Source organism: Nilaparvata lugens, chromosome 1 (assembly GCF_014356525.2).
Source record: "Nilaparvata lugens isolate BPH chromosome 1, ASM1435652v1, whole genome shotgun sequence".
NCBI classification, from domain to species: Eukaryota; Metazoa; Arthropoda; class Insecta; order Hemiptera; family Delphacidae; genus Nilaparvata; species Nilaparvata lugens.
Genome location: NC_052504.1, coordinates 32,523,070 through 32,535,348, shown reverse-complemented (window position 1 = coordinate 32,535,348; position 12,279 = coordinate 32,523,070). Strand labels below are relative to the sequence as shown.

Here is a 12,279-nt window from a genome sequence, read left to right as displayed (position 1 = left end):
CTAAATCTCAAACACCTGGAATGCATCCTCCACGCTCCAAAAAGCAAAAAATATCCGAAATACGAGCTGTTGAACACATAGTTGATAAACTACATGTAATATCACAAAACGTTAAGCCAGCTGGCAAAAATGGTTCTGTTAGACACACTAGTGATGAACTGTCTCATTTTGGAGAGTACGTTTCAGCACAATTGGGGCAATTAAACCCAATCGATTCTCTTAAGGCTCAAAAAGCTATCCAAGACATTCTTATAACTGCAAGAATGGAATCATTGAATTGAAACATGCAAATTCACAGATATTATTCACCATCACCAACCATAGCTACCTCTGTATCTGGATCTGACAGAACTGATGTGGAAGATATTCATCACCAAGAAAATTCAAACGACTTACTTTCTACTGCTTTGCAAACCAGTTTCTTACTAGTAACCGACGAAGAACAAAATGATTCCGAAATTTTATGGTTATGGAAGAAATTGTTGTTGACAACAACAATTGTGATTATGAAAGCATTTAACCAGCAACCAATCACAAAATTAATTCAAATTATAATATTGACTTGAGAAGTCTTTTGATAGAAATTAGCCTTCATTTGTCCACAGATAGATGACTCTTCAAAAAAAATCAAACTTGTCTTGTCTGCACAGGCAGAAAAAACTGAGCTTAGCTTAACCCTTTCAGACCCAGTGTCCCGAAATGATGACATTATGTTTCCATAGCTACAAATAAACAAAGAAAAGATAAATGCTAGTGGAATATCATCCATTCCGTTGTCTCACTCCTCCTGAACACATAAAAGTGGATACCCACGACATCTGTTGCAGAAATTATGAACTATTACATCAGCTGTTATCACAGACACATGTATTGGTTTCTAATTCTGAAGTTTGATAATCAAATTCTGCATCTGTTATCAAATTCTGTAAAAAATATTTTTAATATGCATTTTTTCATCAGCTTTTCAAAAATCGCGAGAATAAATCTTAATGTTGAAGTTCATATTTGTTATGGGTGAAAAAAGTAATGTACTCATTTGAGGACACTGGGTCTCACGTGCTCCGATGATAACATAACCTCCTAACTATAAGTTGCTCTCACATTGAAATGATCTGTTCAAGTGAAATGTTTATAACTTTAATTATTAATTTGGATTGAGATCTATGAATTGTGAAATTACAAACTGCAGTGCTTTTGTGACAATTATTGTAGGTCTACGGTAAAATGAGTTCTAATAACAACATGAGTCACCAGTTAGATCCCGATATTTATAATGTGACAGAAGACGATCTTAGAATTATGGATGTTTTATTTGATGGTGATATTTCTGATTGTGAAATATTTTGTGAAGACATCGGAAATACAAGTGTGAATGAGAGAGACTTGGAAACAGCGAATACATCAAGGGACAGTGAAGCTTTGAATATAAATAGAGTTGGAGCTGATATTGATGCAGTAGATGCTGAAGTTGAACAAATTGAAGTTGATGATCAATGTGAGGTAAGTGCCAATGAGGAGTTGGAAACTGAAACTGTAGATGTATCTGACTCCCTCCCTGATTTTTATAAAAATATAATACTCACTTCAAAGAAGGATATCAAGTGGAGGCACAGAAACATTTCTATTTCACCTGATGAATTCACAACCAGTGTCAATGATGTTGAAGAACTGCTTTCACCAGTATGTTATTTAAAAAGATACATAACAGATGATTTGTTTGATTTGATTTCGGAGATGACAAATATGTATGCATTACAGAATGGTAGGAACAATTTCAAACATTGCACACCTGAAGAAATTAAAACTCTGTTTGCTCTTCATATAATTGTAGGCACACTAAAATTTCCAAGGATCCGGCTATATTGGGACACCACTTTGCAAATGAATGCTTTCACTGAACAGATGTCAAGAGACAGGTTTTTCGAGCTACGGAGTAATCTTCATTTAGTAAATAATTTAGATAAACCCAACACCTGCACAGATAAGTTTTTCAAAGTACGACCAATATATGACTGTGTCCGTGAGAGATGTTTAGAGCTTCAAGTTGAAGAAAACCTGTGTGTGGATGAAGCGATGATTTCCTTTACAGGAAGATCAAGTCTAAGCAGTATGTAAAAGGAAAGCCAACCCCCTGGGGAATTAAATTGTTCATGCTTTGTGGACAAAGTAGCAAAGCATATGATTTTATATTATATCAGGGTAGTTCTACAGAGATTGATGACAAAGTTCAGAACATCTATGGCCTTGGTGGTAGTGTTGTACTCAAGTTATGTGAGCGAGTTGTTGGTAATGCTGGCCACAAACTGTTCTTTGACAATTTCTTTGGATCTTATCATTTATTTCAAGCATTGAAACAGAAGAAAATTTTCGCAGCTGGAACAGTTAGACTGAACAGATTCTGTAAACCTCCTTTCATCTCTGACAAAGATGCACTGAAAAAGGACAGAGGTACATCATTTGAAGTATCAAGCCTTGATGAAATTATTTTGGTGGAGTGGATGGATAATAAAATTTTTTCAATGGGTTCTAACTTTGTTGGTGTAGGAACAGTGGATCTCATCAAACGCTAGGATAAGAAGGGGAAAAAATATATTGAGATAGAACGACCTGAAGTTGTTAAATGTTACAATAAAGCAATGGGAGGTGTCGATCTTCACGACCAATTGATCAGTTATTATTGAATTTTTGTAAAGTCACGAAAGTGGACATTACGGTTGATTTTTCATGCAGTGGATTTTGCAATTGTTCAGAGTTGGCTTGAATAAAGACGAGATGCTGACTCATTAAAGACACCAGAAAAGGAAATACTTTACCTATTGCACTTTAGAATGAGAGTAAGTGATGGTTTGCTACACTTTGGAAGAAATGTACACTTGAAGAAACGTGGTCATTCAGGTAGTTCATCGCAATCATCTGTGCAAGTAAAGAAAACCCGAGGAGAAGTCAGACCAGCAAAAGAAATTCAATTTGACTCTATAGACCACTTACCGCAGCATGATAATGTCCCACAACCCATCCGATGTAAATTCCCACAGTGCAACGGGAAATCAAGGGTGAAATGCATGAAATGTGGAGTTCACTTGTGTCTGAACAAAGACAGAAACTGTTTTGTGGCATTTCATACAAAGTAATATTGAAAGTATCTAAGGTCTTATGTTTTTATTCCAGACTTTTTTATTCAAGTTTAGTACTATTACATTATAATTTTTGCGTTATTCATATTATTTTTTAATTAGTATTACTCATTAAAGGCAATTAATACACACTTCAAGTTCTCAGTAATTCAAGTAATTTCCAGTACATAGATCTCAAAAACTTTCTAAGGATATTAATTTTGATAAAATAATCCACAAATTCAACAACAATATAGCACATTAATAAATTGAGTTACAATTCAGTGTGATTCAGTGTGTCTAACATCAGTGGGAGATATCAGGCAGTAACAGCTTCAGTGAGTACCATTATCTTTATTATTTTACTATTGATGAAAAAATTTACTATTGGAACCCAATGTCCTCATTTGAGGACATTGCAGTAAAATTTTGAAAGTTTGACAAATTAAAAAAAAAATGTATTAAAAATTCATAAAAAAAATAGAGGATTTCAAAAATGAGATCAGAAAATTAATACCTTTTATCATTAGAATGTAGGTTTGAAAGGGTTAAAAAAGGGCTCAAGGGAAAAACCAACATAGTCTAAAAAATGGCAAACTGTGTTTATGTTGGCAACATTACTTTTTCGGATGTAGTTTGACATGATGAAGCAAACAGGGGAACAAACAACTACTTTCTTTGTTTTTAGCAGTTGAAAGATATGTACTACAGTGGAAGAAACAACTCAGTACAGTTGAAACTGGTGAATGAACAACTCAGTCCAACCCACGTGGCTCTGACGCATGCACAGTAATGCAACATGTATAGTGTTCTGCTGTTTGAAGAAACGTTTGGTTGCGTTTGTAGTTACGGTACGTGCTTTATTTACGTGTATTGTTTACAAATTGTTAGTGGATTGTTATTATTAGTGTATTGTTAACGCAATGGATAGTGATAGTGATGAAAATGTGTGTGTAAGTGAAGTTAATTCATCCAAAAAACGCAAAATAACTGGCAGAGTAGCTGATGTTGCTAAGAAGCTTTGTGTTTGTTTGAAACCGGAGAAGACTGTCAATGTAAACGATTTGAGTGCTTCAAAAAGATATCACCTGCAGAGAGAAAAAACTTGATCAAACAGTTCAATGACATTGGTTGTGAGGGGGTACTGATGCACAAAATAGTTATTTAGCTGGACTCATATCAATACATCCTGTTCTTCGAAGAAGGTCCAAAAAAGATGAATGTGAAGCAAGATTTAATGACAGATCTTATTAATATAAAGTAAGAGTAGTTCGAGAAGGCTCTGGTGTTGGAGTCCTTGTGTGTTTTAAAGGTTTTCAATCATTGTTTGGGGTTAAGCCTTTCAGGGGCTATTCTCATGGCTGTAGTTTTTCACTGTCCTGTTAGGCTAAAGATGAAACTAAAATGTCAAAGTACATATTTTTTGTGAATAAGTACAACTAATAATTCATTAAAGTTAGTCTGCATAGTCTAGTTGCCGAGAAATTTTAATTTATTCCGTTATGATTCAAAAAAGGGTTATAAAATCACAACCGTCACGTGTCCCTAGCCAGGAAAGTGAGATTGCTCTGCAGTTAATTCAGGTACTTTTTGAAGAGCCTACATATTTATCATCTGTATTATGTTTTTTAAATATATGTTTTTAGATTACCATTCTCAAAATATTTTGAAACTATACCAGTATAGTGAAAACTACGTTTTCCCTTTGTCCCTTGGTATGGACTCACGACCGTCACAGAAACTAGTTACTTTAATAGTTCACCACTAGAATGCGCTATTGGCACGTGCTTCCACTGGAAGTGAGCATTGGGACTGTTTTGATTGTTGTAATGAGTTCGTTTCAACGCTTGATTGTCAATAATCTCAGGATTATTATTATATAGGTAAGTTATCATCCTTGTACCTTTCATTACTAACAACCGTCACACTTAGTAAACTGCTTTATATTGTTTTACAAGCTGCTAGGTCTGATATTATATTGTACTTAGATGCACACTTTTGATCAGTCAAGATGGCGTTTTAGGTTAGGTTCTGTTGCCTCCAAAAATATTAAATCATTGAAGGTTCCTCACGACCGTCACATCCAGTATGTGACGGTCGTGAGCACAGTGTGACGGTCGTGAATGTTTAATGTGGTTGTCTGTTACAAGCATTGTTTGATTGCTGTTATCACAAATAACTAAAACCATACTGCATTAGTTTTCAGTAGTATTTTCTCCAGTTTTATAATTGCTTAAATGCAAACATTATGTATGTTTTTCCATAAAATTTGAACCCTTTTTAACATGGTTAATTAACACTTTGCTTTTGGTTAACTCGCCTATAGCCTAAGTCCTTTTAATGGTTTTACAGATAGAAACATGGAAACTCCAAAAAGCAAGAAAAAGAATAGCAGCAATAAACCAAAACCATCTAGTGAGAGTAAAAGAAAGGCTGCAGCATAGGAAATGAAAAGAAAGGGAAAGAATTCGACAAGATCCAGTAAAATATGAATTGATGAAGAAGAAGGAAAAAGAAAGAAGTAGAGATAGAAAGGCCTTAAAAAAGATTAAGAGTATTGATGATTTAAGTGAGAGAGGGAAAAAGAAACAAAGAAGGGAGTGGAGAAATCGCTACCATAAGAAATGTGTAAATAGAATGTTAATAAATGATTTATTAGATAATATTACAAAAGTATTATTGAAATTCATTCCATAATCAATGACTTGGATGATAAAAACTATGCATTTTTAACAATTCTTCTAACAAATAACTTATTCATAGTCTCCACATATGAAGTCAATTATTACCAGGGTAAGTCCTCATGTCCAGCCGGCTGGACACCCATTTTTGGGGCATAGAGGGTGGGAAAATTTTGAAAAAAATTTCTATTATTCTAGGACCAGTATAGCAGGATGAAACAATGGAAAATGCTAGATCACTTAAATTGAGAATTTCGGATTGTGGAGGAATTTTTTTCACTAGATAATCCACTATTAACTTATTTATGTCATATTTTCAGTCAATGTAAGTTTTCAAAAGTCTTGTGAACAATATCTTTAAAAGTCTCTGCACCTAATCAGTATCTTCAATAACTTGTATTATTATCTAACAAGTTTCAACAAGAGATTTATTATCTTTGTTTCAGACATTGGATAATCAGGCTTCTACTAGTTCAGCTTGTGGATTTAATTTGCATAATCCAAGCTGTATTCCATCTCTACTTGATATCCTTGATGAGAGATATCCTTGTTCAGAGCTGGAGGGCTTCTACAGTGATGAAGAAGTTGATGTAGACATCCCACTACAACCTGTTCCAGAATAGGTAAGCAACTTTTATTTTTAGTACTATAAAATATTCATTGGATTCTTAAAACAAGAGACAATTGCACTCAGTAGCTTCTAAATAGTCAACAGAGTTACTGATGTTAAACTTTGTTTCATGCTTCAGGAGCTGATGTTCCTCCCAAGGATGATGAACGTTTCAGTGGTGATGAAGAGTTGCAGAATGGATTTAGAAATATAGCTCCATTATTAGATGCTCTAGATAGTACAGAGACAGTTACATCTGTTCCAACAATCACTGAGGAAGTAGGACAGGCAATTGACAGTTCAGGACCCTTACCACCTAAAAATTCAACTGTTATCACAAAAAATAAAATATACAGTGGAGGAAGAGACCATTAGTTGGTGATTCCAAACCTAGCAATGGAGATGTGTTCAGTTCAGATTGTCCAATTGACTTTTTCAGGAATTATATTCCAAATGAATTCATTTCACAAACAGTGCAATACACTAATATGTATGCACTGAATTCATTCATTATGCTATTCAATTCAATATCAGCTGATTGTCGGGCAGAGGTGTCAGCAAATTGGTTGTGTTGCGATCGAGCTACTGATCAGTACAGCTCTGAAAGCTTCTATTTGTTTCAATAGCGCACGCAGTATAAAACGCATGGTCCTGACCGTGCGTATGCGTGCCGTCAGTCCTGCTCTGTACGGATACATGGAATATCTATGGAAAAGAGAAGCGCGAGTGACGTACGCACTGACGGTCGGTCGAGCTCTGTAACCGGCCTTGGCTTCCATGTTATAGGTTCTGAGTGTCTATGGTTTGATTTGAACAAAAATAATGAGTGATTTGAGTGAACAAGAGAGTCAGTGCATGATGAGATGAAAGGTTTAGAAAATTGTAAAAAGTAAAAAGGACAATCAGTTCGATGTTATAGTGAAAATAAGAAGAGAAAATATTCTGGTGAGGAACACAAATCATCATTGGGTGAACTACTGCAAGGCAAAACATTTGAAATGATAATGCAATGTTGTAAACAAAAATGTTGTAGAAAAGTATCAGCATTTAATCAGGAAGACCTATTTAATCAGTTTCATGTAAGTTCTTGCAAACAGTAGCTCTACAACTCATGTTGTAGTGGATGTGAAGAGAGGACGTGAGTTCTCTCTCTCTCTCTCCCTTCAGGAGAGAGACACTCGTGGGATTGAAGAGAATTTTTGATAAGTTTTCCTCAAGGGAAAAATCGACAATTAATTAGCATTCTGATTGAGAATCCAGTAGTAAATCCAGTAGTAGGAAGATCAAGTTTGTGTACGACTCTCCACCCCAAAGCCCCGCCTCATGAACTGTGACCCAGTGAGGAGTGACCGTAGAGGTGCAAAGTGTAACACTACACCAATAGGTATTGTAATTGAAATAGCTATTTAGCCTAAGTGTTTATTCTCTTTTCCAACATTCTGTAACCTGAACGTCTCACGAAGACGCGGCCCATGTTGGGCCCATTACAATGTAGTAGGAGCTACCATACCAAGGGTGAGCGTTTGGAAGTTTTGTGTTAATGTAAATGGATTAGAACAATCAGTTTGCCGACAGTTTCTCTGTAGACTATATCAAATATCAGTGAAAAGACTCCATGTAATTCAACAAAAAGTCAAACAAGGTGATAATTCTTGGAAAAACGAGGTACTCACACAAACAATCCCAGAAGTATACCACAAAGTGTTTGGGACCTTGTCAAAGAACATTTACCACTTATTTCTCAACTAGAGTCACACTATTCTCGAAATAAATCACAGAAAAAATATTTTTTCAATCCCAACCTCTTAAAAAGCTTTATGATTTGTTAAAAATGTACTAAAAAAAACGAACAATGAAGTAAATTTGAGCTACAAGACTTATAAATTTTTCAAGCACAGACTATGGTTTCAAGTTACCAAAATATAAAATTTGTGATTATTGTTCAGAGTGCATAGTGAAACTAAAAACCAATCCCAATGACATTTGCAAAACTTCATATGAAATTCACTTGAGAAAGTATAAGACATAAGAAGATCCATAAAAAAACTACAACTGACAATAAAAATAGTAATAACATCCTTGTTTTGCAATTTGATTACGCTCAGAATCTCCCACTCCCCAAAACTAATGAAACATTGCAATTTTATAAAATACTTCTATAGGTATACTTGTTTAATATTATTGCCATAATGCTAATACCAGAATTTTATATTATTTTTTGGAGACCCAGGGAAGGAAAAATGCTGATTCAGTGTGTTCATTTCTTCTAGAGTTCATAAAACAGAAGTTGTCAGATGAAGTAAAAGAGATACATCTTTCTCAGATGCAGCTGGTGATAAAAATAATAATTTGTTGATGACTACATTCTGAAGCTGGCTGTGCATGTAATTTAGTATATTTGTCCAGTTATTTTCAGTGAGGGAGCATTCCTTCAACATTTGTGACAGAAATTTTGGATTGTATGACCAGAAAATTAAAAGAGAAAAGATAATTCACTCTTTGGAGAAATATTTGGAACTAATTCAAAGTGTGCGGTCAAACCCTTCACCATTAATTATTAAAAATGGTAGCCTATGCCAATTTTGAAAAAAATCACAGACAGCGTAAGTGTGGTTATGCTGAAGAAAGCAGGAAGGACTGCATTCAAGATTCAATCATATCCATGGCTCAGCTATCCTTGTACAGGAGGTGTTGTTGCATCTAAATCATACACTGGACAGCATCTACCTTTTGTATACTTCACAAAACATGATTTAATGATAGATTTAGATGAACAGTTGCAACCAGTTAGTTCTGTTAGAATCAATCCATCAAAAGAGGCGGATTTACGTTGTCTATTCAAGTTTTTGAATGATTAGGACATTCATTGGTTTGAAGAAGTGTTCACAGCTTGAATATTTTTTGAATTTCAGAGAGTGAATTCTTTTTGACCATTTATTTGATATTTTGATTTATATTGACCATTTCTCAGTTCTTATTTTTTTTCTAATCAATTTAAATTCATTTCAATTATGGAATAATCATATTTTTTATATAACTTCATTGCCTAAATTTTTATCAATATAATACCTTGTAATATAATTATTATTCTGTTTTCTATCATAACATGTGAATAAATTGATTTATTGGGCAACCAGTTGTAAATGAGAAAGTGTAGAAAAAACGTGCCTCAACTGAATAGTCTATAGGCCGGTCCAGACTCTCCGTTTTGCACAACGTTTTGTCTCTGCAGTTCAAGACGTTGCAGACAAAACGTTGCGTGTGGACCGGAAAACTGCGCAGTTTTGAGTCCATCGGGAGGACTGCACAGTTGCAGCGATAACTGAGCTCGTGAGCTCTAAAAACCGTGACCTGCTCAGACATGTCGTTGCGTGTGGACACTTACTCCGTTATACAATCCGTTTTGTTCCTCAGTTTTCTCTAATCATCCGACCATGGCAGATCTTCGGCAATGTTCTCGCGAGTTTTTGACGGATTTTATTTCACTTTATGAAAGTTTTCCGTGCATTTGGCGAGTTAACCCATCAGCGCTCTCTGGTACCATATGGTACCAGTTGACTACTCTATTTATTTCTCTCATCTAAGTAAAATGGTTCAGAATTTCGCCACCAGAGTCACATGACATGCTAGTAAACAGTGTTGACAACAGCTGTGAACGCTCTAACCTCCTTTTTTGTGAAGAAAAATGTCACCAGAAGTCTTTGAAAGTTGAATTAGTTTTTGAGATGGACACTGCGGATATTATTTTTGAGTAAGTATATAAATTGACACTTTTCCTTCTAATCAACTATGCCAAATAAGTCTAGAATAGTGTATAATTGTATTCCTGGCTTTGTCCAGTCATTCTCATCTTTTGTCTTTGAATTATTGAACTCTACATATTGGTGGTACCATACGGCTCCACTGGGCGCTCCTCTTGTCATTAGGTCCACATTATATCCTTTATATTTTTGGTTTGTTTCCAGAGATGGACTATGTCTGTCTGCAGCTCTGGACATCTTGAATGACAATGAAACCAATTTTGATAGTGCCAATATTTTTATTGAACCACCTGAGCCTTCGGTTCTAACAGATGAAGATTCTGGAGATGAAGACCAAGCAACAATCGACAATCTTTCAAAAAATCAATTGCTATGCAATGCAGAAGTACTTTTTCATGGTGTAAATAGAGATCACGCTGCTGAACAAGAGAACATTCCTGAGCCAGATGCTATTCATATTACAGAAACTCTTGATGAATTTCTATTCCCAAAACGTGAAGAAAGTGAATTTATCGTTGGGGATTTGGAAAAGCAATGGGAACATTTTCCTCGCAGTGACTTTGCTCAATATAAAGATCTGAGTGAATTACAGTTATTTGAGCGTTTCATTGATGACGACGTAATTGATCTTTTATATGAGCAGACAAGAATGTATGCATTATTCAAGAATGAGTCTGACCCAAAAATAACTAGAAAAGAAATTCGATGTTTTATTGGAATTCTAATATTGTCTGGCTATAATATTCTACCAAGCAAGCGGCACTACTGGGACTCTCAAAATGACCTAGGGAACAAATTAGTAAAGAGTGCAATGAGGCGAAACAGATTTCTAGATGTATGTAAATTCATCCACTGTGCAGACAATACTAACTTAGACATGGAAGATAAAAGTACAACAAAGTAAAACCACTAATGAAGAAATTGAAATCTAGATTTATAAATAACTATGTTCCATTACAGAATATGAATTATAATGAGAGTATGATAAAATATTTTGGACATCACAGCTGCAAACAATTCATTCGAAACAAACCAATCAGATTTGGTTATAAGGTATGGTGTCTCAACTCTTCAGATGGATATATAACAAATTTTGAATTTTATCAAGGCAAAGATAAAGGCTTACCAGACACTATGAAAAATTACTTTGGAAAGCCAACAGCTCCCTTCTATAAAATGCTGAGTGAATTCCCTAATGACAAAAAAAAGTTACATTATAATTTTTTCTTTGACAATTTATTCACCAATCAGAATCTTCTTATTTTTTTGAGAGAGAATGGATACAGTGGAACAGGTACAATACATCAGAATAGAATTCCAAAAAAATCAAATCTCACACCAAAAAACCTGCTCTCAAAGAAGCCTCGAGGTTATCATGAAACTCAAATAGACCGTGAAAATGGAATCCAATACATCCAATGGATGGATAACTCGGTCATTTCAGTTGCTTCAACGTGTTATGGTGTACAGCCAATATCATCAGTGCGACGATTTTCCAAGACAGAGAGAAAGTTCATTAATGTGGAGAGACCAAATGCAATCGGTATCTATAACTCTCATATGGGAGGTACTGATCTAGCTGATGAAAATATAAATAGACATCGCATTTCTACCCCTTCACTCCTGGTGGTCATAATAATGACCATCAACTTTTCATGAATATATAGAGCTAATCAGCTGTTAAATTCCGTTTGCTGCATTGGTCACAATTCTGCACATCTATTGAATGACTAGGTGAAGGTTTCAACGCCATCTGTTGAGTTTAGAATAAACTACAGACATTGCATTCAAAAACGTGGACGAGCCAACAACAAGCAGAGCTGTGTCACGTTATTCTTTATATTTAAATAACGATTAGCCTCCTGCTTGGCATCAGTCGGTAAAGCATGAGATTTGATATAATTAGGTCGTGGTTTTCTAATAGTATTCAGTCTTAAAAAATCTTGATAGGCCTAGATATGGGCTTCTCCAATAACTCTTGTAATTCAATAAATAATAAATATATATATAAATGATACTTATACTATAGAGTTGAGGAATAAAAATAAATTGCACACCATGAAAGTTTCATACATATATTACATAAAATGCAAAGATCAGTCGAGGCAAAAAAT

The 12,279-nt window shown here is 34.9% G+C and overlaps 1 protein-coding gene and 1 long non-coding RNA gene across 2 annotated transcripts in view; both read left to right on the top strand.

Moving 5' to 3' along the window:
* The first annotated feature begins 4,897 nt into the window (after positions 1 to 4,897).
* LOC120350887 lies at positions 4,898 to 6,875 on the top strand. The gene is made up of 3 exons (XR_005571087.1): positions 4,898 to 4,996; positions 6,241 to 6,417; positions 6,544 to 6,875. It is a non-coding gene; the product is annotated as an uncharacterized LOC120350887 (long non-coding RNA).
* Positions 6,876 to 9,827: 2,952 nt separating this feature from the next.
* LOC120350884 overlaps positions 9,828 to 12,279 on the top strand; it is a 53,967-nt gene continuing 51,515 nt past the window's right edge. Inside the window, exon 1 of the mRNA XM_039426034.1 lies at positions 9,828 to 9,919. Within this exon, the coding sequence (XP_039281968.1) occupies positions 9,839 to 9,919 (81 nt within the window). The 5' untranslated portion in view covers positions 9,828 to 9,838. The remainder of the gene's footprint in view (positions 9,920 to 12,279) is intronic.